This window comes from Malaclemys terrapin, chromosome 3 (genome assembly GCF_027887155.1).
Source record: "Malaclemys terrapin pileata isolate rMalTer1 chromosome 3, rMalTer1.hap1, whole genome shotgun sequence".
Taxonomy (NCBI): Eukaryota; Metazoa; Chordata; order Testudines; family Emydidae; genus Malaclemys; species Malaclemys terrapin.
In genome coordinates, this window is record NC_071507.1 from 26,792,194 (window position 1) to 26,819,361 (window position 27,168).

Here is a 27,168-nt window from a genome sequence, read left to right on the forward strand (position 1 = left end):
AGTCCAAAGCTGACTGCTCAGAGTTACAAAGGGCTCTCACAAAACTGAGTGAACAAAATGGCAGACGAAATTCAGTGTTGATAAATGCAAAGCAATGCACATTGGAAAATATAATCCCAACTATACATTCAAAATGATGGGGGTCTAAACTAGCTGTTATCACTCAATAAAGATCTTAGAGTTATCATGGATAGTTCTCTGAAAACATCTACTCAGTGTGCAGTAGCAGTCAAAAAAGCTAACAGAACCATTAGGAAAAGGATAGATAATAAAACGCTGCTATATACATCCATGATACACCCACACCTTGAATAGTACATGTGGTGCTGGTTGCCCCATCTCAAAAAAGATATATTAGGATTGGAAAAAATAGAGAAGGGCAACAAAAACAATTAATGGTATGGAACAGCTTCCATATGAGGAAAAATTAAAAAGACTGGCACTCTTCAGCTTGGAAACAAGATGACAAAGGGGCGATAAGACAGAGGTCTATAAAATCATGAATGGTGTGTATGGAGAAAGTGACTAGGGAGGTGTTATTTACCCCTTCACATAACACAAGACGCGAGAGTCACCTAATGAAATGAACAGGCAGCAGGTTTAAAACAAAAGGAAGTACTTCACACAACACACAATCAATCTGTTGAACTCCCTGCCAGGGGATGTTGTGAAGGTCAAAAGCATAAGTGAGTTAAGCAAATTCATGGTGGATCTGTTTATCAATGGCTATTGGCCAAGATGATCAGGGGTGCAACCTTATGCTCTGGGTGTCCCTAAGCCCCTGAATTCCAAATGTTGGGACTGGACGACAGAATGGATCACTTGATGTCAAGGCTGGATCCCCACTTTGAACTTTAGGGTACAAATGTAGGGGCCTGCATGAAAACTTCTAAGCTTAACTACCAGCTTAGCTCTGGTTCCGCTGCCACCATCAATTTTCCCTCCCTGGGAAGCCTTGAAAAACCTTCACCAATTCCCTGGTGAATACAGATCCAAACCCCTTGGATCTTAAAACAAAGAGAAATTAACCATTCCCCCTCCTTCCTCCCACCAATTCCCTGGTGAATACAGATCCAAACCCCTTGGATCTTAAAACAAAGAGAAATTAACCATTCCCCCTCCTTCCTCCCACCAACTCCTGGTGAATCAAGATCCAAACCCCTTGGATCTTAAAACAAGGAAAAATCAATCAGGTTCTAAAAAGAAAGCTTTTAATTAAAGAAAAAGGTAAAAATCATCTCTGTAAAATCAGTATGGAAATTAACCTTACAGGGTAATCAAACTTAAAGAGCTCAGAGGACTCCCCTCTAGTCTTAGGTTCAAAGTACAGCAAACAAAGCTAAACACTCTAGTAAAAGGTACATTTACAAGTTGAGAAAACAAAGAAAAACTAAGACTCCTTGCCTGGCTATTTACTTACAAGTTTGAAATAGGAGAGACTTGTTTAGAAAGATGTGGAGAACCTGGATTGATGTCTGGCCCCTCTCAGTCCCAAGAACGAACACACTCCCAAACAAAGAACACAAACAAAAGCCTTCCTCCCCCACCCAAGATTTGAAAGTATCTTGTCCCCTTATTGGTCCTTTAGGTCAGATGCCAGCCTGGTTACCTGAGCTTCTTAACCCTTTACAGGGAAAAGGATTTTGGAGTCTCTGGCCAGGAGGGATTTTATAGTACTGTACACAGGACAGCTGTTACCCTTCCCTTTATAGTTATGACACTTAATTGCCCTCTTCTGTTTTATCGTTGTAGCTGATCAAGCAATTTGCCTTTTGCTTTCTAACAGGTTAGTGAAAGTGCTTCGGGCAACAGTGAAGATTATGATAGTGAGGAGGAGGAGAAAAAAAAAAAGCTGCTGGCAAGCAAGTGGAGAAGTGGTGGGAAAGCCAAAAAACGAAGAGTGGTGGACTCTGACAGTGATAATGAAGGTTCAGATGAAGAGTTTAAGCCAGATGCTAAAGATGAAGCAAGCAGCGATGAAGCAAGCAGCGGAGTGGGCGAAGGTGAATCTGCCAGTTCTGAGACAGACACAAAGCTGGATGTAGATAGTCCTGTGACAGTCCCTTCTAAACGAAAGAGAGAAACTGACCGCAAACCTGCTAAAAGGAATAGCTTGGAAAATGACCTTTCTGAAGCACCCAAAAGAGCAGTAACTGTTTCATTAGAAACCAAGTCAAGGCTGACCTCTTTTGCAGCGCCTGAAAACTTTGAGTCTCAGCCAAATGTTAGCAGTTCTGCTATATGGGAACATGATAAACTTGAATGGCTTCAGGAAGGGAAAAAGAGAGATGGATGTAGAAGAAGACAAAGTGATCCTCATTATGACCCATGTACCCTCCATGTACCAGAGGACTACCTTAACAAGTGTACCCCAGGAATGCGGAAGTGGTGGCAGCTAAAGTCTCAGAACTTTGATGCTGTAATCTTCTACAAAGTCGGGAAGTTCTATGAGTTGTATCATATGGATGCAGTCACTGGTGTAAATGAACTGGGACTGATATTTATGAAAGGTATTTGGGCCCATTCAGGTTTTCCAGAAATTGCATTTGGCAGATTCTCTGATGTTCTGGTACAGAAGGGTTACAAAGTAGTCCGGGTTGAGCAGACAGAGACTCCTGAGATGATGGAGGCACGCTGCAGATCCCTGGCCCACCCAACAAAGTTTGATAGGGTTGTACGCAGAGAAATATGCAGGATAATTACCAAAGGGACACAGACCTACAGTGTTCTGGATGGAGACCCTTCTGAAAACCTTAATAAATACCTTCTCAGTGTAAAAGAAAAAGTTGAAGACTCTTCTGGCCACCACCGTGCATATGGTGTCTGTTTTGTTGACACATCAGTAGGAAAATTTTATGTGGGCCAATTTCCAGATGACCGCCACTGCTCACGGTTTAGAACTTTGGTGGCACACCACACTCCTGTGCAGATCCTGTTTGAGAAGGGAAATCTGTCTGCAGACACACACAAGATATTAAAAGGCTCACTCTCTTCTTCCATGCAAGAAGGCTTGATCTCTGGCTCCCAGTTCTGGAATGCATCTAAAACACTGAAAACTCTAATCGAAGAAGGATACTTTGAGGATAAGCAGAATGTTGATAATAGGTTTATTCTGCCTCCTGTGATCAAATCCATGACCTCAGAAAGTGACTCTCTGGGTCTTACTCCTGGTGAAAACTGTGAGTTAGCTTTGTCTGCTCTCGGTGGATGTGTCTTCTACCTCAAGAAATGCCTTATTGACCAGGAGCTCTTATCTCTGGCAAACTTTGAAGAGTATGTTCCTGTGGACACTGATGTTGCCAAAGCTAAAGGATCAAGCAGTTTCTTTGCTAAAACTAATCAGCGGATGGTGCTGGATGGGGTGACACTAGCGAACTTGGAAATCCTGCAGAATGGAACTACTGGCACCAGAGAAGGCACATTACTGGAAAGGATTGACATTTGTTGTACCCCTTTTGGAAAGCGACTCCTGAAACAGTGGATATGTGCGCCCCTCTGTAATCCCCACACTATCAATGATCGTTTGGATGCAGTTGAAGATCTTCTGGCAGTTCCTGATAAAATGTTTGAAGTTAGTGAACTTCTGAAGAAACTTCCAGACCTTGAAAGGCTCCTGAGCAAAATTCACAGTATTGGATCACCACTTAAAAGTGAGACTCATCCAGACAATAGAGCTATCTTTTATGAAGAAACCAGATACAGCAAAAAAAAAATCACTGACTTCTTGTCTGCGCTGGAAGGATTTAAAGTAATGCTTGAGACCATAGGGATTATGGAAGAAATTGCTGCTGATTTCAAATCTAAAATACTTAAGCAGTTAGTCACCCTGAAGTCTAAAAATCCAGAGGGTTGTTTCCCAGACCTGAGTACAGAACTTAAAAGATGGGATACTGCTTTTGACCATAATGAGGCTCGAAAGACTGGAGTGATTACTCCGAAGGCTGGGTTTGACCCCGATTATGATAAAGCACTAAAGGATATTATAGACATTGAAGAGAATCTTCGGGAGTATTTGGATAAACAACGCAAACGACTTGGATTCAAAGCCATGCTGTATTGGGGAGCAGGCAAAAACCGCTACCAAATGGAAATCCCAGAAAATGCAATCTCTCACAATTTGCCTGAGGAATATGAATTGAAGTCCACCAGAAAGGGTTATAAACGTTACTGGACCAAGGAGATAGAGAAGATGCTGGCGGAGATGGTCAATGCCGAAGAACGGAGAGATGCAGCGCTGAAAGACTGTATGAGGAGACTGTTCCACAATTTTGATAAAAATAGCAAAGACTGGCAAACAGCAGTGGAATGCTTTGCTGTATTAGGTAAGTTGTGTGTTTGTTTTTGTTAGCTTGATAACAGAATTTTTTTTTAATTGCTTATCTGATAGTATAGAAAACCCAGAAATCTGGTGTGGACAAGCTAAAACTGCTGAGGGGCAGCTGCTAACCTGCTCTTAAAAATCCCGAGTGCAGTGTTAGACCAGTGCATTTGACCTTGGCATGAAAATGAGAAGTAGCCACCTGCCTTTTTTTCCCCTCAACTGCGACTAAACAGCAGCAATGAATCACCGGGCCCTGCTGTTTTACAAGTTCCTTCTTCCCATATTGCACTTGGAGGCGTGCATTGCCAGTTATGTCCAAGTTCAATATAAATGGTCAGTCAGCAAATTTAGGAATCTTAAGTGCAGATCAGCTGCTTGTATGTTTTAATCACTCCTTGAGAACAAACATTACTGTGCAAAAAATTCCTAATGAAAGTACATAGACCTTTTTAATGGCTTCAGATTTTATCGTGGAAGTAAAACTTGAGCCAGGAAAGGCCCAACAATCCTCCTCCTCCTTCCCCCTTAGCTGTTTTATTGTAGGAAGCCAACTACCTTTTACTCCTGAATGACTTAAACCACCACCTACCTTCCTTACTTCCTCTTCTTTCTTGAAAAGGAGGGTTGGGGGTTGGAAGATAGGCCAGTAATCCTCAAACCTGCTGTTAACTCTTCTCCCAGATATTATCTGCTGTGTTTACCTTCCACATCTGCAGAACTAGAAGTACTGCTGTGCCTATTGGGATATCTTTGCTCTGGAGAGAAATAAAGCATAGTGTTCATGGTCCCACTGCTGTGGGAAAGGGAGGGCAGGCAGGCCAGTAATATCATCTGGGACTGGGTGGTTTGGAAGAAAGGTCCAGCCAGCCACACCCTGAACACGAAACAGTTGGTCTCTTCGCAGAAGATGCTGAGGCAGATAAAACTGCAAAGCAGTCGGGTCTAAATGTTTAAAATGTGGGTGCCTAGTCACCAAAATCCTTTTTTAGGACACCTAAAATACATGGCTTGATGCATATGGAAACTAGGGACCAATAATTCTTCTTGGGATGTGGTCCTGGCTCAGCTGTCCCTTGCCAGAAAGTAGGATTCTCTCATGTGGGGCAATGGAAAGCTTAGGACAGGTTTTCGTTTAAGTAGTACACAGTTGTGACCATGCATTGAAGTTAGAGCCATGGCAACTCCAGCTGTGAGATGCATTAGACTGAAATAACATTGATTTGATTGTGTCCATCTCTGATAGGACAACAGACTTTTAGTATTTTAAAACTTTATTCTAATAAATTTGAAGCAATAACTGAACCTTGTGAGTCCCTTTTTGCCATGAAGTAATTCATTGTTGTAGAAGCCATTTTTCTTCCTAGTTTTCTGTCAGAACCCGGGGAAATCTAGTGCAAGATGCACTAAATACAAATATATATTGCTTGTGTACTTGAGTTTTTGCCTTCTAACCAAAGCACAAGGCAGATGTTGAAGGCTTATATTTAAAGTGATGTCCAGTGGAGGAAATTACTTATGACCAAATAAAATCAATTGGGTGGGAAATATAAAATCTTTACATATAGTCTCCACTTCAGAAAGCGTGAGTGCTACTAATGTATTAAAGGTTCGGCAAGGGTAATCTCCTCAGGAGAGGGAAGGATCATCTTGTTCTTCAAGTGATTGCTCATATCTATTCCAGTTAGGTGTGTGCGTGCCATGTGCACAGTCGTCGGAAAGTTTTTCCCCTAGCAGCACCCATTGGGTCAGCTGTAGAGACCCTGGCAGTGGTGCCACCATGGCGGTGAACATATGATCCTGCTGACCCAGCACTTCCTCAGTTCCTTCTTACTGCCTGTGACGGTCGTTGGAATTGTGGGGGCTTGCTCTTACAAGTGCTCTTGTAGTTCTCCTAGCATAATTTCAGAGTTGTAATAGTTTATAGTTTGTTAGTAGGATAGGAGTGGCACCTGCTCCTTTCCTGTTTCTCCTGGGGACTCGAGGCACGTGCTGCCTCAGTCCCAAGGATTCAAACCCTGCAGATCCTGCCATGAGCCCATGCCAACAGGCGACCCCCACGACTCTTGTCTCAAGACAAACGGACCGCTGCACGATCTACAAGGGGTTTTGTCCCAGGACGAAGAAGATATGGAACTTTTGCCTAAAACAGCCCCTGATGGAGGTGGCTCTTCGTCCCCAGCCAGCCTCGGGCGGGCAGGATCCAGTGCTGAGCTCCTCTATGCGGAGTGCTCTGGCCTCTGTACGTGAAGCGGTACCAAGGAAGGACTCTGGGTATAGAGACACTCTGCACCGGCGCTCCCCAACACTGCAGCCGTCAGAGGCAATGCGGCACCACTTCCACTCCTGGTGTTACAGAAACAGCACCGAAAGTCGGACTGGGGTGCTTGCCTGTGCCGAGGATGGCCACCTTGGAAAGAGCCACTGGTGTGTATCCCGGAGAGGAGCACCCAGCACTGGTGACCCAGGAGATGGCACGATCGACTTTGGCCTCACAAGGGGGGGCCGTCGAGTCCACGAGAGTCCATAAGCACCAGCTAGGAGTGTGAGGTGGAGGACATAGAGTTCCCGTCCATCCCGGACACCATTGAGACCGCGAGGGATTTCACCACAGTCCCCGGCTGTTTGGGATAAGCCTCCGGTATTGCAGCGCACGGCACCGTCTAGAAGCAAGCCGGCGATGCTGATGCGGAGATTGCCTCAATGATCTCTGACTACATGTCTGTGGCACCGTTCCCTGGCACCAGATGGCACCACACCCCATCATGGTGCCGCTCCCGGCATAATTCAATGTCGTGGCACCGTTCCTCAACCTCCCAGCACTGATCCCTGGCACAGCTCTCATTGGCACTGCCCTGGCCTTTGCGTTCCAGGTCCTGGAAGCATCCTACCTCCCAGGTTCCTAGAACGAGCTACCTCAGCAGATCCTTTCACAACCATGAGTGGTCCATCCGTCTGGATGTGATGCACAGAGTTTCAGAGGTGGGGAGTTTCCCAGATCGACCTCTTTGCCACACAAGGCAACAGGAAATGTCCGCGAATCACAGTCCAAGCTCTCTTGCGGATGCATTTCTCCTCCCCTGGATGGAACATCTGCTGTACGTGTTCCCACTCCTCCACAAGGTCCTCCTCAAGAGCTGCAGAGATAAGGTGGCTATCATACTGGTGGCGCCGGCATGGCCTTGCCAACGCTGGTACCATGCTACTGAGCTGTTGGTGGACACCCTTATTGCATTGTCCCTGGTCCTAGACCTGATTACCCAGCACCATGGTTGCCTTCAGCACCCCGACCTCCATGGCTTGGAAGCTTCATGGCTAAAACCCATGGAACTCGTGCTCCAAGCAGGTTAGGAAGGTCCAGCTTGGTAGCAGGAAACCCTCACCCAAGGCTGCCTGGCCTGGCCAAGTGGAAAAGGTTCACAATCTGGTGCGCTCAGCGCCGCACACCCCTAATACAGCCACCCATATCGCTTATCCTGGAATACCTGCTGCTCTTAATCTTAGAATATCAGGGTTGGAAGGGACCTCAGGAGGTCATCTAGTCCAGCCCCCTGCTCAAAGCAGGACCAATCCCCAGACTGATTTTTTTGTCCCAGATCCCTAAATGGACCCCTCAAGGATTGAACTCACAACCCTGGGTTTAGCGGGCCAATGCTCAAACCATTGAGCTATCCCTCCCCCATCTGTCTTCAGGTGCCACTGCACATTTCTCCCGATGGCTGACTGCACACACACACCTGATTGGAATTGATATGAGCAACACCTCTTGAAGAACAACAGTTACGAGAAGGTGAGTAACTTTTTTTTTTTTTTTTTTTTGGGGGGGTGGGGGGTGTATGTGCACAATGAAAAATCCAGGAATGGGGGATAATTACAATTAATTGCAATTTTTCTGACTTTTGTAGATGTCTTGATGTGCCTCGCTAACTATAGTCAAGGTGGTGATGGACCATTCTGCCGACCTGTAATTCTACTGCCAGAACAGAATACTCCACCCTTCTTGGAGCTTAAAGGTTCACGCCATCCATGCATTACAACAACATTTTTCGGGGATGATTTTATTCCTAATGATATTGTGATAGGTTCCAAGAATGAAGATGAAGACAGCAATAGTGAAGCCTACTGTGTTTTAGTAACTGGCCCAAACATGGGTGGCAAATCTACACTAATGAGACAGGTGACTATGAAATATGGTTACTTAAAACATCTTTTGTTCCAGGGCACTAAAGAACATTACATCAAGGAATTATTAAATGCACTATTGAAATCTCAAGGTTGGAGTGTAGTCACAGTTGACAGCACACAGCAACATGTCAGCAGTTTGGGCTGTAAAGTGAAAAATATTCTGGTTGAAAATACAGCAAGTATTTACATAAGAAGGATGTAACCTGCCAATAAGAATTTAGTCAGAGAAACAAGACACATACTCTTGTTCTCAGGAAGTGGCAGAGGTTCTTTAATAAATGCAGTTGGGCTCAGGACTTCATTTCATTGGATAGAGGGTGCTTCTCATAACATACTACCTCTGTTGGCATATTGATTCAATATGCACTTTGGAGTTAGGTGGGGGAGGGAGTACTGAATTGCCAACACCAATTCCTGTAGTCTTTTGTTTTTTCAAAGATATCTGTCCAATTATTAGCTAGGTTCAGTCCTGCTTAGCCTGAGGTCTGACACTCTTGTAGTCCTAGCTGGTGTATGATGCAATGTAGTGTTTATGGGCCCAGGAGACGGGGAAGATGTACTTTGATTCCTTCGTTCTTGCTGTGGAACTAAATCACCAAGTGAAGCATGTGGGAGGAGAAAAGTTGGACAGTAGTATGCTTTTTCTTTTTGTTCTGCAGGCTGGCCTTTTGGCAATAATGGCTCAGTTGGGATGCTATGTACCTGCTGAAGCTTGCAGGCTTACTCCTATTGACAGAGTATTTACAAGACTAGGTGCTTCAGACAAAATTATGTCAGGTGAGTTCCTAAAATTGTACCCATGTAGAACTGAGTAGGTTGGTAAAAGTACTTGAGTAGATTCAAATCGTTCACTGGGTGGTTTTCTAGACATTTGGGTACAATTCTAAACCCTTGCTAGTGGATCAAGTCTGAGGCTGAAGCTGTGTATGTCATCCTGTATTAAAGGGGCCAGCCAGTTGCAGTTCTGCACTTACCTGTCTCCTGGGGGAGAGTGAACCCTGAGGTGTGGCTTTCAGGGCAGAAACAGGACCTCAGTTGTGTCTGGGTATTCCACATGCTTGTCTATTATGTCTGATGGGAGACCAGGATAACACTCTTGATTACCCTTGAAATTGGAGTCCACGTTGGGAGACAAATTTTGAGGTAGCTTTCTGGAAGTTAAACAGCTGATGGCAGGTCTCTGTAGAATACCCTTTTCCAAGTACTTTGGAACAGAGAAAGTCAGCTACTACTTAGACTTTTGTGGTGTAAGGCTCTGTTATAGGATCATCATCTGCCTCACAAATATCCAAAACAGTGTGGCTTAGGTCAGGGCTGCTTTCCAGGTTCTTGATGTCAAAATGCATCAAGAACTCTGAGTCCACATCACTCAGAGAATGTAGAAAAGTAGAGCTCACAGATTTCTTGGAATATTTTATCTTCGCCATCTATTTAGGGAAAAAGAAGGAAGCCAGTGTGGAAGAGGTTGATTGCATGGTAGCTGACTGTAGGGCAGAGGTATAAGTGTCAGGGAGGTGGAGACATGAGGACTTACGGATTCATAAGCATATACAGTAACTCCTCACTTAATGACGTAGTTGTTCTTGAAAAATGCAACTTTAAGCAAAACTATGTTAAGCAAATTCAATTTCCCCATAAGAATTAATGTAAATAGGGGGGCTTAGGTTCCAGCGAATTTCTTTTCACCAGACAAAAGACATTATATACATACACAGTATAAGTTTTTAAATAATTTTAAACACTTTAATACTGGACTCACCAATGATGATTGTGAAGCTTAGTTGGGGCAGGGGGCTCTGCTCCATCTGCCAGGGATTGGGGGCTTGCTATATTATATTCACTCTATCTTGGGCTGGATTTTTAGCTCTACAATGTTCCATTTTTATTTCCGTTAATGAAAAGTTCTTGCAAAAATGTCCTGCACATCTGTATAAAGATGTGGTCTAGAGAAATCAGGGCATGTAACACTGGTTTCTCCTTAATCGGCCACACATCTTAGAATACCACATACACACATGGAATTAATGCATACAGTAGTCATCTGAGAAGCAATATTGAATACTGCATGAGAGCTTATTTTGGAAATATGACTGTCAACATCAGCATCATTTAAACATATCAGTGGGAGGAGAGAGAACAGCTTTATGGCAGTCAGTGGAAGGAGAATTGATAGCAGGACTGAAGAGTTACTTGAAAGAAGCAGCAAGTGTTCAAAATTCCTCAGGATAATTCTGCTCTGTCTCCAAAAACTTCCTCCTTGTCAAAGTTTTATTGAAACCTGAGAAGAGTTACTTGTTAAATTAAATACATCTATGGGATTTCCCCCCAGCTGGAGAAAGTTAAGTTCATATCTGGTTTAATTTGACCATTTAAAAATAGCTGCTGCAAAGTCTGCTGTCTTGCATGTATGGAACTTTGTGTTTTGACAGTTCAGAATTCTACTCAGGTGAGTCCCATTGAGAATTTTGTGATATGTAAAGATCTGAAATATGTTACTTCTGCTTGTATTGTGTTTGTAGAAATAGCAGAAATTTCAAGCCTAGTTTTCTCTTACTTCGTTGGAGAATCTCTGGGACGTTTGAATTTTGTCTTAAATTGAAATCTGTAACAAAGGAGTTATTTTCCAAAAATGTTAGTAAATGGAGTTAAATAGGTGTTTGTAACAACATTTAACAGTCTAATATCCCCTTCCCCATCATTTTCTCAACGTTCATTGGTTCTTGTCACCATTTCACCAGTTACTCTTCTACCAGAGAAAGAACTTCATTTTTTTCCTGCTTGCTTTTTTACATTAAGACTAGTGTACAAACAGGGTTGTTTTTTTAGTATTGCCAGTTTTCACTCAGTTATGCTTTTTCCCCTACCTGATAGTCTGAATGTCCTTTTTTTTTTTTTTTTTTTTTTTTTTTTTTTAAGCTCAGCTTTTTCCTAGTGAGATTCTCTTGCTAAATCTCTGGTCACAGACTAAACTAGCTGCTAATAAATGTTGTATTGTTGAATTGTATGCTGTACATGCCTGCCTTTGCAAAACTTCTATATGCTTTGAATGAAGCTTTGTTTTTGTCCTTTTTAGGAGAGAGTACCTTTTTTGTTGAGCTGAGTGAGACTTCCAGCATACTCCGGCATGCAACAGAGCATTCCCTTGTGCTTGTGGATGAACTAGGTATTCAGGCTCTTTTAATAAGTATGGGGAATAAACAGGGAAAACTGGAAGTATTAGTACATAAGCTAAATTATGACTTAGTTGACATCAGAGTTTGTGGATAAATCTCATGACTGGAATATTGGTATAGAGGGGCATAGCTTGTTCAGGAATCCAGATGGGGAAAAAAAGAGAGGTGGTGTTGCATTATTTATCAAGAATACGTATCACTTGTTTTGAGGTCCAGAAGGAGGTGAGAATAGACTAGTTAAAAGTCTGACCGGGTGTTAAAAAAAAAAAAAAATATCATGGTAGAAGTCTACTGTAGACTACCAAATCAAGACTAGGAGGAAGAGGCATTTCTAGAACAAATAGCCAAGTCTTGTGTTTTGGATATTTACGGGGGACTTTAACTACGTCTGTTGCAAAATTAATATAGCAGCACACACATTTCAAGAACTTATTGGGGACATTTTGTTCCAGAAAGTGGAGGAAATAACGGGTGGGGGGAGGGGGGAGAGGGGGAATAGCCATTTTAGACTTGATTCTGACCAGCAAAGGAAGAATTAGTTGCAAATCTGAGATGGTAATAAATACATCAGGAGTAAGAGAAAGATGAAGGAAAACTTAGGTCCTCTCCTTAGAGAGGAAGAGTTAATAACTGTTGACATAAAGACCGATTTGTTTAAGTCTATTTTGTTTGTCTTCATGAAAAAGGTTAATGGTGACCACATATTCAACACAATTAGTATTAACAGTGAGGAAGAAACACAAGCCAAAATATATAAAGAACAGGTTAGAGTATTTAGATAAATTAGATGTATTCAAGTCAGGAGAGCCTGGTGATATTCATCATAGGTGATACTTGGAGGAACTAGCTGAAGCAATCTTGGAACCCTTAGCACTTTTCTTTAAGAACTCCTGGAGGACAAGTGAGGTCCCAGAGACTGGAAAAGGGCAAAGATCTTTAAAAAAGGGAACACCGAGAACCTGGGAAATTATAGACCAGTCAGACTAACTTTGATATCTGGAAAGCTACTGGAACTCATTATAAAATAATTTGTCAGCACCTAGAGGATAATAGGTTATAAGGAATAGCCAGCATGGATTTGTCAAGAACAAAGCATGCCAAACCAATCTAATTTCCTTCGACAGCATTACAGGGTGGGGAAGTTGTAGACATGATATATCTTGATTGTAGTAAGAACACTAGGGAAATGTGTCTAGATTGAATTATCATAGAGGCTACACTTTTGGTTGAAAGGCTGTACTCAGTGTTATTAATGGTTTGCTGTCAAACTGGGAAGATGTATCTAGTGAAGACCCACAGGGGTCAGTCCTGGGTTGAGTATTAATTCAGTATTTTCATTAATGACTTTTGAGAGAAGAGTATGCTTATGAAATTTGCAGATGACACCAAGTTGGGAAGGGTTGGATGACAGAGTTAATTGACTTTGACAATTTAGAGAATTGGTATGAAGTCAACAAGGTAAAATTCATTAAAGACACGTGCAAAGCACTACTCTTAGGAAGGAAAACTCAAATGTCCAATTACAAAATGGGAAATAACTGGCTATGTGATAGTACAGCTGAAAAGGATTTTGGGGTTATAGTGGATCACAAACTGAATGAGTCAACAGTGGGATACAATGGGAAAAAAGGCTAATATTCTGGAGTTAATTAATAGTGTTTATATTGAAGACATGAGGTAATTCTCCCACTGTACACCATACTGGTGAGGCTTCAGCTGGAGTCCAGAAGAGAAAACAAAAATGATGAAAAGTTTAGAAAACTTGGCCTATGAAAGAAGGTTAGGAAAACTCAGCTTGCTTAGTCTTGAGAAAAGAGGACTGAGGGACCTGATAAGTCTTCAGCTCTGTTAAGAGGACAGTAATCAGTTGTTTTACATGTCCACTGAAGGTAGGACAAGTAGTAGTGGGCTTATTCTGCTGCAAGACTGATATTTAGAAAAATCTTTCTAAAAATCTAACTTATCTATAAGGATAGATAAATTCTAGAATAAGCTTCCAAGAGAGGTTGTGCTATAAATTCCACTGTAGTTGTTTTACACTAACTTCCCTGAGTAGACAAGCTGTTAGTAATTTAAGGGGCTCTATTTCAATAACATGTATAATAACTTGAATCTGGCTTAAGTTATATCTTTAAATGCTGGGTTGAACTCAGATTTTGCTTAGTGTCTAGAAACGCAAGTTAGTTCGTTCCACTTTGGATGTGTGAAGGATTTTCTTCTTCTCTTGCAGGAAGAGGCACAGCTACTTTTGATGGTACAGCTATAGCAAGTGCAGTTGTTAAAGAACTTGCAGAAAATATAAAGTGTCGCACGCTTTTTTCCACACACTATTATTCATTAGTAGAGGACTATTCACACAGTGCTGCTGTGCGACTGGGCCATATGGTATGTATAAACTGTTGAACTTCAAGGAAAGGTATTTGAATCACTTTGGGAAGCGGGGTTTTTATTGGTAAGCCATGTTCCACAATGTGCCTAGAGCCTCAGTTTTCTACCTGTAATCAAAAAGGGTGTCCTGAAAGAAGGAAATGTCTATGTACACTAATCTAAAAGTATTGGATAAACTGCTTTTATAACTTTTTTTTAAGGCATGTATGGTTGAAAATGAGAGTGAAGATCCAAGCCAGGAAACTATTACATTCCTCTATAAATTCATTAGAGGAGCTTGTCCTAAAAGTTATGGTTTCAATGCAGCAAGGCTTGCTAATATTCCAGAGGAAGTTATTCAGAAAGGTCACAGAAAAGCACAAGACTTTGAGAAAGTTACACTCTCACTGAGACTGTTTAGGTAAGTTATTTCCTGAAATTTAAAAAAAAAAAAACACACCCCAAAAACTCAGGTGCTGTGCTATGTAGAGGGCGATTAAGTGGCACAACAGAAGGGGGGGGGGGGGGGGGGCGAGGGGAAGTTTTCCTCTTGGCTCCTAGGGGGAGCCAGACATTTTCTCAAGGTTCACCTATGTTATTTTTAGAAGTATGCCTTGGCTAGATGTTAGGTGCTACATGACTTCAGAGAAACAGTAATATGTTTAAAATCATAAGACTATCCTTTAAAAATTCATATGAAACCTATCAAGTATCTGAATAAGAGTAATAAAATACATCCTTAGACATTAAAAAACCACTTCTTCAAAAATAGACTAATTAAATTAAGTGGTAAAACTGAAGGCAAAGGAGGGTTAGCCCCTTATTTTGATTAATTGCCTGCCAGAAAAACTCACGATCCATCCTTAAAAAGGTGGAGACAGATTTACTTAGAAAACATATTACTTAGTGAAGAACTTACTAGATCTTTTACTAAACATAAATGTTACTTAGCAATGTGGACTAATTTTTTCCCCCCCTTTAGGCACCTTTGCCTGGTGGCTGAGAATGCAGCAGGAGATAAAGCTGTTCCTAAACTGATGACTGTAATCAATAATCTGTAAGATACAGTAACAAGTGTTAGAGTGGTGGTTTTCTCGCAAAGATGGTATGCAGACAACATGATGATCTAATAAACTTTATTTTTTAAAAATGACCATTTTTCCATTTTCTTTCCTAGGAAATTAAACCCTTTTAATTCTTACCTACCCTCTACATAATGGTTATTGAATACTCCACAATATATTAAGTCTAGATGTTATGGTACATGCATACACTTTCAGGCTGTTGATTACCCACTGTCACCAATACACATAAATGGAAAAAAGCTATGAAACTGTATTGAGCTGTATATATACTTGTCTCAGCTTCATTATAGCAGGAAATTGCTGTGATTTCCCACTGTTGATATAGGTAATGTCCAGACTGTTCAAAAAAAAACTATGAACAGAATAAAATACAAGCTTGTTCTGAGGAGACTTTCTAATGTGTACTTTAAAACATAGTAAAACTTTCATTCACAAAACTTAGTTACATGAGTACTTTGTTTTATAGTGCATTATTTATGCTAGGAAGTCTCATTAAAACACTTGCTTTTTGTTAGGGTGATTTGAGGACAGACTGTTGCTGGGGCAGGGAAGGAGATTTTAACTTTTTCAAAGGATACCAGAAAAATTGCTGGATATAATTTAAGATTAGTGTTTTCTCTTTCATAGAAAGAACGTACATACTGGGACATGAGTACAGTTACAGCAAGTCTAGGTGTGCTAACAAAACAGGACACATTCAAGTACAATAAGATTTTTTTGCTTGAAATTAAAAACAAACTACATGAGTAAAGCATTTAAAATCATATTTTTCAATCTGAGTAAATGTTAAAAAAAAAATCAAAAGAAATGCAGAAGTGCTAGCTCACATTTTACCATGTTACAAAAGCAATTGGTACCCATGTCCATAACAGCAGCAACAAAGAATGCTGCTTGTCTACAGAATAGTACTACTGCAAATTTGACTGCATTTCAATGCTACTTGTAAAAACACCAGCTTTTCAGAAGTTGGTATCTGTACAAAATTGCAGCTTATTTTCTTCACTTCTGTCCCTTCAAGAGTCTTTGTTTACACAGTAATGCTAAAACGCCCAGTTCTGTTATCCTGAGTCAACATATTGCCACTTTCTTTTTGGTAGGTTGAGCTCCATAGTGTCAACACCTTACACATCCATTTTTAATACAGTCTCTTTCTGCAGAAATGGGCAAGTATAATTTCCTCCAAAAAAAAGTTTAACAGTTATGATATTAGAATGGCAGGACTTTTTTTTCTGAAAGGAATTTAGTTGTGCTGCAATGTATTAGATTCTATAGGTGGAGCAGAGTCATATAGTGTATCTGTATCATGGGTAGGCTCTCCAGCTAGCGTACAGGGATTAGACAGTGTTCCAGCACCACAGTCACAGAAAAACCTAGAAGAAAAAAATTATCTTCAGTAGGAGAATTAAACTTGCTTTAAGTCTGAATGGTAAAACTGCTCAGCCAAAGTATTCATTCTTGTTAACATACCTATCGTGTCTAATAAATTCTACATCATGTCCTTGATGGCACTTCTTAATGCAGTTCACACATATGGCATTACGATCTGTGGTGTTACAAGTGTGACATCTAAAGTAAAATGGAGCACATTAGGCATGATTTGAAAATGGACAGGTGCTAACAGGCACATCTGTAATTGGCAATGTTACGCACATAAAAATACCAACCTCCTTGTAGAAGTAATGTTCTTAATAAAAAACCAATCATTTTTATATTACAGCTGAGTACTTAACTTGCAGACTCTAGAAAATAGATCTAAGTTGGTTCATCATTTACACTACACAGCTTTCTATTTAATCACTTATATGCTAGAGGGATGCTAGGTGAGGGAGATTACTATTTTTTCTTACCTTTCATGACCTACAACTGTTTATAAATTTGTTACCTGTAGAAGTCATGCATTGGGTAGCTGGTGTAACTTGATATCTTATATAGACACTGGCCTCTACTGACAGCCTTTTCTATGGCATCTTGATTGTTCATTATTTTGTTATCTGTAATAAAAGGATAAACTATCAGATAATTAGACCATTCCTTTTAGGTCTCACCCGCCCCATCCCCCATGGAATACTCCTGGGGGAATTCTTGTGCACATGGTATTTTCAAATTCTGCATTTGTCAAAATAATATAATCACACCAGTTTCAATTACATTTATTTCAAAATACCTGTCGGCAAGTATGTCTAACAGTACAGACAACAAAAAAGATTAAGGAAATGTTTTTTGACAAATATATTCCTTAACTAGACATATTAATACAGAACTTTGAGTAATAATTTATTTAAATTACAATACAGAACCGTATTTCCTGCACCCCTCAGAAGCAGTGCAAAAGGTTTGGAGGAATCAGGGTAACGGAGGAGCTGAGGGAGAGGCAAGTAATTGCTGGGAAGGAGCCTGGGTGAGAATTTTTGGGTGGGGGGGGAGTACAGAACAAGGTTTTTGGGGGGCAGAGAGGGATTGTTAGGGAGCTCTCCCCCCATGCAGACCCTGGCTGATCCCTAGCCTCTCCCATCTGCCCCTGTCTCCAGGTGTTCCTGCACCCCCATGTGTTCTTTTGGCCCTCCTGTCCCTATGTGTCTCTGTGGCCCCACTCAGCCCCCATGTGGCCCTGCACCTCCACACCCATTCAGCCCCTACCCCAGTCTGTCCTCCCTCACTAGCCCCTGTCTGACCCCCCCCCTCCCCCAGCAACCCCATGCTGTCTGTCTCCCACCCTGGCCTGATAGGCGCTGTGAAGAAGGCAGACACTTTCTCTTTCCTAGCTGGCCAGGAGCTGCTGCTCTGTTCTAGTGCCATAGCATCCTCTGATAGGCAAAAGGCGGAACAGCAGCAACTTTCTTGCAGAAAGTTTTTTCTGCACAAAAAATTAAAAATATGTGCAGCTCGTTAATTATGCACAGAATTCCCTGTGAGTAATGGAACTACAGGAACAGGTTGAGTTCTCCATGTCAGAATTTTAGGCTATAGTTCCAGAGTTTAAGTATTCCTGATAGGTAAACAACTAAGCCATCCCTTCTAGATTCCAGGTCAGGGTTGCTGTCAGATTAGTAGGCCAATTGATAAGGCTGCTTCTGCATACCTCAGGGAATGCACAGCAGAACTGAAATCCTCATTGAAAGTGAGACAGAGAAAAACACCAAGCAGCTCTAGTCTTACTTCTTTCAGTAGTACCCACAGCCCTTATTGACCAAGGTTTCACACCCATATTCTAGGAAGCAGACTATTTCCCCTAATTTTTCAAATAAGGTAACAAGTTGTAAAAGGTTACTTCCAGCAGAGCTGGGAATAGAACACAGGTCTCATCCACTCAGTCCATCTATACCCATTGTTCTTAGCAGTAGGCCATACTTTCCTCTAGAACCAAGCACAGACCCTAAGAACCTTGGTACCCAAGTCTGCTGTCTCACAACTAGCTTTATAATCCACTTACAAAGTGGTGCCTCACTAGTGTTTGGTTCATAGCTACTTACTTTACAAGTCTGTTAAAGTAAGTTTCTGAACCATACTGGCTACTTGTTTTCACTCATGTAGCAAGGAGTTCTGATTACAGGAATTTAGTATGGTCTTTCAAATTCCCAACCAGAAAGAATTAACCAATATCAAAACAGTCTGAAGAAGGATTAACTCAGGGGTGGCCAAACCTGTGGCTCTTTAGAAGTTAATATGTGGCTCCTTGTATAGGCACTGATTCCAGGGCTGGAGCTACTGGTGCCAACTTTCCAATGTGCCGGGGTGGTGGTGGGGGTGCTCACTGCTTAACCTCTGGCTCTGTGACAGACCCTACCCCCTCCCTTGAGCCTGCTGTGCCCTCACTCCTCCCCCTCCCCAGAGCCTCCTGCACGCCATGAAACAGTTGACAGGAGGTGCTGATCACAGGGGCTGCCAGCGGGTGGGAGGTGCTGGGAGCAGGGGCCGAGCTGATGGGGGGCTGCTAACGTAGTACTGTGGCTCTTCGGCAATATACATTGGTAAATTCTGGCTCCTTCTCAGGCTCAGGTTGGCCAACCCTGGATTAACCGATGAAGTTGTCAATGGAAAAGGCTACAGTCTGCCAGGGAAAATTTAGATACAAACAGTAGTTTTCATTTTATTCCCTTGGAATCTGCAGTGCTTTAAAGGTGTTCCAGGTTTAACTCTGAACAAAGCTCAACTTATTTCTTTTAGATGAAGTTTTTAGGTTCAGGCAATTTAAAGTGTAATACTGCCAAAAATGAGACACTGGGATATGACAAATTCTACAATACTGAAGTCTCCAGCATGCCATTCATCTTTAAGAAATGTCATATGTAAACAAATATGCAATATAAAATCCACACACCTTTCATTGTTACATTGACACCAGATGCCAGAAATAAGCCTCCAAAACGGTTGTTGAAAATCTGATTGCCTTCTAATGTTGCAGTTGCATGATTTGTTATTTCAATACCTGTATTTGGGGGAGGTGAGGTAGAGAATCAAAGCTTTAGTGTGCATTTTATACTTTTTCAGCAGCCAGATTTACAGTTAAAGCACTTAGTATTTCCTACTATCTGTCAGACAGTCATTGGCAAAATGACTAATATCTAGAAATTGTGCTGTGACTGACCGAGCTAAAGTCCAAACATTCCCACTGCATCTCTTCATAGAGGTAAAGCCAATTTCATGTTTTCCAATTAGCAACTAATAATCAAACCACTAGTTTCTCAGATAACAGAGCAGTACAACTGGCCAAGATTTTCAAAAGTGATGTTATGTTTTTAGGTGCCCATCTTGACCTGGTTTTCAGGAACTATACACTATCTGAAAAGATATCAAGTTGGGCACCCAAAAAGTCTGTTGATTAAGCCCAAGATTTTCAGAAATCAAACTCCTTCAGGTCACTTGGCCAGAACTCATTTTGGCAGCTCCCCAGCAGTACACAGAAGCAAGACCTTTTAAAGGTCTTCACAGAAGCTTGCTTTTTCTGAAAGACAAATGGAGAAAACTCAAGCATGCAATTTCAATTGATTAGGATTAAAGAACTATTATAGCAACATTTCTAACAAGCAGCAGTGTATGAAAGTCACCATTATTACAATAAGACTTAGTATTCCTATTCAACTGATTCCATAGAAAAATACAGATTTCAATACTTTTGATGCCTTCCACGCAAAGTGATTCCAGAATCTCAGAAGTATGTTGCTAAAATTGTCCTTGCTCTAAAACAGGATTAGTGATAGAAAATTCAAGTCAACTCTCACCAAGTCAGTAACATTTACATCCTGATTGACTTTCAAAAGAAAATTGTGAACAGTTACTAGAAAGTCTGCTATGTGATGAGATAGAAACTGCATTATTTCCTGACAATCTCAGAGAATGCTGCAAAACTGGCATTTTCACAATTCTAAAATCCCAAATGATTTCTAGAATATAACTGTAGAATATCTCACACTGTTCAAATGAATAATAATCCTAGCTGTAGAAAAGGACTCTTGCCTGTTATAAATACTGAACTAAAATCTGTAAGCTCTAACCCTTCAAAATATGATTTAAAGAATACAAACCTGCAGCAAAGCCATCAAATATTCGATTCTTCCTTAACACAGGGTGACTGTTGGTGCTGATGAGAACACCAGCTTGAGCATTCCTAAAAATATCATTCTCTTCAAGGAGACCTACAACAGAACCAACAACAAACACCAGATTTAAGGCTAAGCATCATTGTGTTTCTCTTTATATGCAATTTGTATGATATTTTACTCATAGTACCAATGGTTTCAATGCCAGTGATGGGTATTCCCAGGATGAAAGGATTAACAGGATATTGGAGATAATACACATCATCCTTTGAAAGTTATTCTCAATGTATATGCATCTAAGGATATTTAATACAACTAGGATTTTCAGTACAATGGTGAAAACATGGGACCTATGACCCACAATAAGCTCGTAAGTAATACACCTAGACTAGTGGTTCTCAACCAGGTGTACACGTACCCCTGGGGGTACATCAACTCATCTAGATTTTTGTGTAGCTTTACAACAGGCTACATATAAAGCAGTAGCCAAGTCAGTACAAAATACAATTTCATATAATGACTTGTTTATACGGCTCTATATACTAATACTCTGAAATGTAAGTATATTCCAATTGATTTATTTTATAATTATATGGTAAAAATAAGAAAGCAAGCAGTTTTTCAGTAACAGTGTGCTATGACACTCGTATTTTTTATGTCTGATTTTGTAAGCAAGTAGCTTTTTAAATGAGGTGAAACTTTGGGGTACGCAAGACAAAGACTCCTGAAAGGGGTACAGTAGTCTGGAAAGGTTGAGAGCCACTGACCTAGAGGCTACTCTATATTTAAGAAAACCAAATCTGTCAGACTTTGTGCTCTGTTCTTTTTTCTACAGCAGCATTTGGTAGTCTCAAAGGAGAGCATAATTTTTTGACTGGTACTTTGCCGCTGCAGTGCAGCTCAACTCAAAACTACATAACCTAAAATTAAAGTTTATAATCCACAATGAAGGACTACCCACCTAATTTCTTAATAAGATATTTTCCTTTTAGTGGGTAGTAGGGGAAGTCTGGCTCTTTCCAGATCTTTGGTATTGACAAAAAACATACTTTTAAAAACAAAAACAAAACCCCCACAAATCCAAGATCTGGGATCTTCAATTTGATGGTTACATCAGACCTTTTGTCCTTCAGTTAAATGGCAAAAAAGTTACAAATGTAGATCGCAGGTAATAAGGAAGAAGTCTAGCCTTATAGAAGCAGTCTGGAATAGGCTTCCTGGATGAGGTGAATTATTCCTTTGCCTGTTACAGTTTAATATTACAGATTTAACTGATGACACTAAAAAGCATCAGTACATTTTAAATAAATATTTTACTACTTCATAAAGAAAAATAATCAAATTTCTAAAGAGCAATTTAAAAGAACAATATCTTAATCTGAAATTAGGTTATAATCCAATATATTTAGTGTATTCTAATGAGGAAAGAATGCTACCTCTGCCCCCATTAAATATACAGATGCCCCCATCTCTTCCATCATGGATTTTATTTCTTCTTAGCGTAGGATTACTGTCTGTCTTAATCCATACTCCAGCCATTGCATTATCAAAAATTTCATTGTCTTCTATAAATCCAAGCCCTATAAAAAAAAAAAATTCAACATAACTGTTTTTCTAATAACCATGTTGCAAAGCATCTTAAGGTCTGAAAAAAATGAAAGAATAGACCTACCAGAATTATAAACAAGAATACCACCATTCTGACCTCCCCAGATTTTGTTGCGCCTAATTTTGGGGTTGCTTCCAGTTCTACAGATAACCACAAGCAAATGAATTATTAAAAAAGGTTTCCTAAAACTAAACATTTAAAATACATCTGAAGATCGGGAAAAAAATAATACATCAATCACATCAGCGTTCTGTAGGTTTACACATCAGACCCCATGTAAAAATATAAAAGACATTGCTTGTAAGCCTTTAGAAATCCTTGATTGCTTACTTGGAAACAAATAGACTTAAGACTTCACACTATTATCAACGGAGAAAGAAACTGGAGATAAAAGTCAGTATCCAGATTCTCCTGACAAGAATTCCTCCCCTTGAATTGAAACAAAGAACACTAGATTTAAAAGGATACCCTCCTCCCCCAGGGTAAATTTTAGAAACCGAATGATAAGGAGGAGTAAAGAGAGAAATAAGGATAATACAATAAAATCTCTTTTTAGATGTAAAATGAAAACACATATTACCTTATTTGAACCCCTGAGTACATGTGATTATAGATGTCATTGTCCTCCAACACTCCATGTCCATTGTCATAAAAATAAACACCAACCTGACATTACAAATAAAATAATTAAATTAGAAGTAAGGAAGAAGTGTGAAAACAGTATTTCTATCACGCAAAACAAAACCCACCTGTTTCCCACTATGTATTCTATTTCTCCTCAATACTGGAGTACTTCCTGTTGTCACCCAGACTCCAGCCAAAGTATTACTGTAAACTTCATTTTCTTCAATAACACCTTGTCCTTTTTCATGCTAAATACAAGCAAGATAAGTCGAAGATTAAATAAAGTAGTCTCTTGCAAATATTGACTTTATGGCCTTTTTCTTCTTGTAGGGAAAAAAAATTGCTTTGTCCAGGTGTGATGTCCTTATGGTAGAAGTTTCCCAGAGTTCTCAAGTTACTACCATTTTTAAAATCATTTTGTACTATTCATGAGAATTTATATTTCTGAACATTTTAAGTGTAAAAACAGATTAAGTATTTCTCGTTTTACATTTGATTTACTACTTGAGATTTCAAGGGTTTGTACTGAAGTTTAGAAATCTCTGCTGGGTTTTGCTAGTGGAGCTCTGCACTCAACTGTGTGTGGTAGGAAACCAGGTTCTAATCTTACATCCAGCATTGTCTATTAAAAATAAAATAAGTTATATAAATTGTCATGTTTCTTCCTTAAGTATAGAACAATCTTTACTGGTGCATTTGTGTTTAAAATTAAAGCAACATTAGACTCTGAGGGTCAGATAGTAAGACAAATAATTATACAATTCTAGTCTGAGAGTTTCAGTTCATTTTATATAACCCTTGGTTTCACATGCTAGAGACTTAGATTCTAGTCTTGACTTCTGACTTCTAACTTCTCTGCGTACTTTTAGTAACACATGCCAGCCAGCTTGTGGGTGGGGAGATAGGAATTTTGTCAGTCTAGTGATAATTGTGAAATGCTCCAGGTTTCTAGATTTTAAGTGTACATGATGTCAAATTATTACCAAAAACTGATGTAAGGTAAAACATATTTTTTTTTTTTAAATTTGATATTTTGCTAGCTAGCTCTTTTAAAATTACACTGTAGAGCAATGTCTTGAATTAAAAAAAAATATTCTAGCTATATTTGCCAAAATTAAAACAAGATTAATTGTAATTAGGTGAATATATCTGTAGAACGTAAGAAACTACTTCAATCAAAGTATAACAAAACAGAAAAGGAAACTTTAAATGTTTACTTTAAAGTTTAAGTGTGTATACAAGGCATTGCACTTCCATAACATCCACAGAAAATACTACCTAGAAGAATTTGCACACCTAGACTCTATATGTAGTTAGTACTCACCACATAAATTCCACCATGTTGGCCATCATGAATCTTGTTGTGTCGAACAATGGGACAACTATTTGTTCGAATCTGAATTCCTGCTAATGCATTACCTATTGAAAGGAGTCATACTTTAGGAAAATTTGGCACACACAATATAAAAAGTCCAAGATGCAATAAGGTAAATGTATAAATTTACCATAAATGTCATTTCCTTCAATAAGGCCTCTCCCATCACCAAAGATGTAAACTCCACCTTGATTCCCATTAAAAATTGCATTGCCCCTAAGGAACAAAACCACACGTTACAAAACTATGAAAGTAAGTTACACTGTACCATATAATCTAAACATATATAGAAAATGTACAAATATATGTGAAACTTACCAGGTTTTGAAATCTAGAATAATGTCAGGATTGCAGAATTTTAAGAAACTATATACTTCTAAAAATGTACTGTATGCATGCAAATTAAAAATATAATTCCATTGCACCCTGACACATACATGTCATTTTTATATATGTAGGAATGTTAATGTTATTCAAAAACGGAAGTAACATGGCACGCATTTTCCCTTTCTCCCTAAAACATTCCTACAAACAAGCACCAACTAAACACCCAACCACTAAAGAAACAAACCAACCTTATTGTTGGGTCACTGTTTGAGGTAATCCAAACACCTGCAAAATTGTTTGCATAGATTTTATTCTCTATGAATTGTCCTCTTCCTTTTTCATGAACATAGATTCCTCCAGTCTGACCGTGATGGATTTCACACCGAACTACTGTAGGGTTGGCATAAGCTTTGACCTCAAAGCCGGCTATCCTGTTTCTATGTATGTTGCAGCTTTCAAAATAACCCTACACAAAACAACACACAAAGTTTTCTGTAAGAAAATCTTTTTAAAATATGAGAAAAAGATTGTAGTTATAAAATGCTCTCCCTAAAGCTTGGGAATCTAAAAAGAAAAAAAAAAGAGAGCCATGTCTACAAAAAGTACCATTATTGCTATAGATCTAGGTAATTACATAGCCATCATCACTGTAGCATAAGCATCTTCTAAGTAAGTAAAATGAAACAAATCTTACATTAATTAAGTGAGAAAAGATTTCTTTGTATTGCTATCTATTAAGGAATTTGTGTGTCTACTTTCAGTATTCTAGTGCTGCGTATTTGGAATTGTTTTACACTAATATTGCTGAGAGTCAAATTTAAAAAACACATACCAAAATTGCTATTTTAAGAAATTGCTTTATTGAATCTGTATTTTGTTAGTTTACCAAATTGAACAACATAAAAAATAACTTAAGACTTTACTTGTGTTTCCCAAATACACTGCAATCAAAACCAAAATAAGAACTAGTTTAGGTGCTGATTCTGAAAAGTGATTAATTTTATTAGACTACACTGTGACTGCTCATCAAAGTAAAGTTACTTCTTAAAAGTCTTTTCAAAATTGCACCTGAAAGACCTAATCCAGGAAAGCACCAAAGGGAAATTAATCAAAGGGAACTGGGTGCTTAACCAAAAAATCAAACAAACAAAAAAAATCAATCTATCTAAAAGAGCAAATTATTCCACATGGAAAATTGGGGCAGAGGGAGGGGAGAGGAGAAGAGGCATGGCGTCAAGCAGCATTCTGTTTCCAAAATAAAAGTTTGTTTATTTGTCTTCTTTTCAGGCCTTTTTCTTGGTCCTTATTTATTATTAGTGGTCTGTGAAGAAATAGAATCTGTTCCTACTGCTTATTCCTTAGTCATAGTCTTGTTTATGGTTTCAATCATTTCCAGAGCAACTAACTGTAATGTTAAACTGACACATTATTACTTCATGTGAGAAAAATGCAACAAACGTCTTTTAAAGAAAAGGATTTTTTTCACAAAAACATCCCCAGTAGTAATAATAAAAATATTAACACATCTTAAGTGTTTTTCAAATGATTCTCCATGAGATGCCTGCAAATCTTGAAATGAAAGTTGAGTACTAATGAGAAACAATTTAAGAGTAGGATACTCAAGTTAGTGAGAAAAATCCTCAGAATCTAGCTCCATGCATTGCTGCAATTATAAAAACAAACCAACCAACCCATTAAAATTGCATAAGCAAAGGGAAAGAATATTTGTACTATTTGCCCTACTGTCATCCTCCAATTACTAGTATTTTCTTACTGCATTTTAGTGGAGAAAAGAGTATTTGAATTACTCATTTACTTCATTTCCTTTTTAGATTGGTTTTCAGAATCCCTTCCCTCCCCCGAGTTCATAAACTGCCTTGATCAATGTTTTCAATATAAACTGAAAAAAAAAAAACCCCACGCTTTAATCTTCTTTCACAATTTCGGGTAATCAAGGTAAAGTCTGAAGACCTAAATGACCATTCTCCCTTACAGGGGCCTGCATGTGAGATCCTAATGGGGAGTTCCTAGGCTCTCAGCCACCCTCCTCTCCCTTCCCAGAGACAAAATGCCGCACCCCCTATAAGTCTGCGCTTCTGTCCCTTCCCTCTGCAGCTTACACTCAGTGGACATTCTGGCTTGCATATAGGAATAAGCCAGAACAGCTGTTTTTTGGACAGGTTCCAGAGATTTATCCCAAATAGCATGTCTGATTTCTTCAGAACGTATGCTCAGGAACAGGTCCTGTGTAGAAAGATCAAACAATTGGACATATCCTATCTCCTAGAACTGGAAGGGACCTTGAAAGGTCATCGAGTCCAGCCCCCTGCCTTCACTAGCAGGACCAAGTACTGATTTTGCCCCAGATCCCTAAGTGGCCCCCTCAAGGATTGAACTCACAACCCTGGGTTTAGCAGGCCAATGCTCAAACCACTGAGCTATCCCTCCCCCCAATTGTTCATATTTCTCTGCTCATCCCCTTCCTGAGAGCTTAGTAATCAAAGTTGGAATTTCTTGTCCTCTAGAACTTTATGAACCTCACATAGCCTTTCAAAAGTGGTAAAGTAT

The 27,168-nt window shown here is 39.7% G+C and overlaps 2 protein-coding genes across 6 annotated transcripts in view; one reads left to right on the forward strand and one right to left on the reverse strand.

Annotated features, from left to right (window-relative positions):
- Positions 1-15,196, forward strand: part of MSH6 (mutS homolog 6) — a 28,741-nt gene extending 13,545 nt beyond the window's left edge. Inside the window, exons 4-10 of one of the 2 annotated variants that reach the window (XM_054022807.1) lie at positions 1,787-4,322; positions 8,224-8,495; positions 9,163-9,280; positions 11,577-11,666; positions 13,907-14,061; positions 14,265-14,464; positions 15,026-15,196. In XM_054022807.1, coding sequence (XP_053878782.1) covers positions 1,787-4,322; positions 8,224-8,495; positions 9,163-9,280; positions 11,577-11,666; positions 13,907-14,061; positions 14,265-14,464; positions 15,026-15,104 — 3,450 coding nt within the window. In that variant the 3' untranslated portion in view covers positions 15,105-15,196. The remainder of the gene's footprint in view (positions 1-1,786; positions 4,323-8,223; positions 8,496-9,162; positions 9,281-11,576; positions 11,667-13,906; positions 14,062-14,264; positions 14,465-15,025) is intronic. The other variant, XM_054022808.1, reaches the window with a different exon arrangement.
- FBXO11 (F-box protein 11) overlaps positions 15,166-27,168 on the reverse strand; it is a 180,475-nt gene continuing 168,472 nt past the window's right edge. For 3 of the 4 annotated variants that reach the window (XM_054022810.1, XM_054022809.1, XM_054022811.1), the window contains exons 12-23: positions 24,849-25,066; positions 24,404-24,489; positions 24,223-24,317; positions 23,024-23,146; positions 22,855-22,940; positions 22,338-22,414; positions 22,102-22,245; positions 20,651-20,761; positions 19,447-19,554; positions 17,011-17,119; positions 16,596-16,694; positions 15,166-16,498 (exon numbers count right to left, since the gene is read on the reverse strand). In XM_054022810.1, coding sequence (XP_053878785.1) covers positions 16,369-16,498; positions 16,596-16,694; positions 17,011-17,119; positions 19,447-19,554; positions 20,651-20,761; positions 22,102-22,245; positions 22,338-22,414; positions 22,855-22,940; positions 23,024-23,146; positions 24,223-24,317; positions 24,404-24,489; positions 24,849-25,066 — 1,386 coding nt within the window. In that variant the 3' untranslated portion in view covers positions 15,166-16,368. Of the gene's footprint in view, positions 16,517-16,595; positions 16,695-17,010; positions 17,120-19,446; positions 19,555-20,650; positions 20,762-22,101; positions 22,246-22,337; positions 22,415-22,854; positions 22,941-23,023; positions 23,147-24,222; positions 24,318-24,403; positions 24,490-24,848; positions 25,067-27,168 lie in introns of all 4 variants that reach the window. The other variant, XM_054022812.1, reaches the window with a different exon arrangement.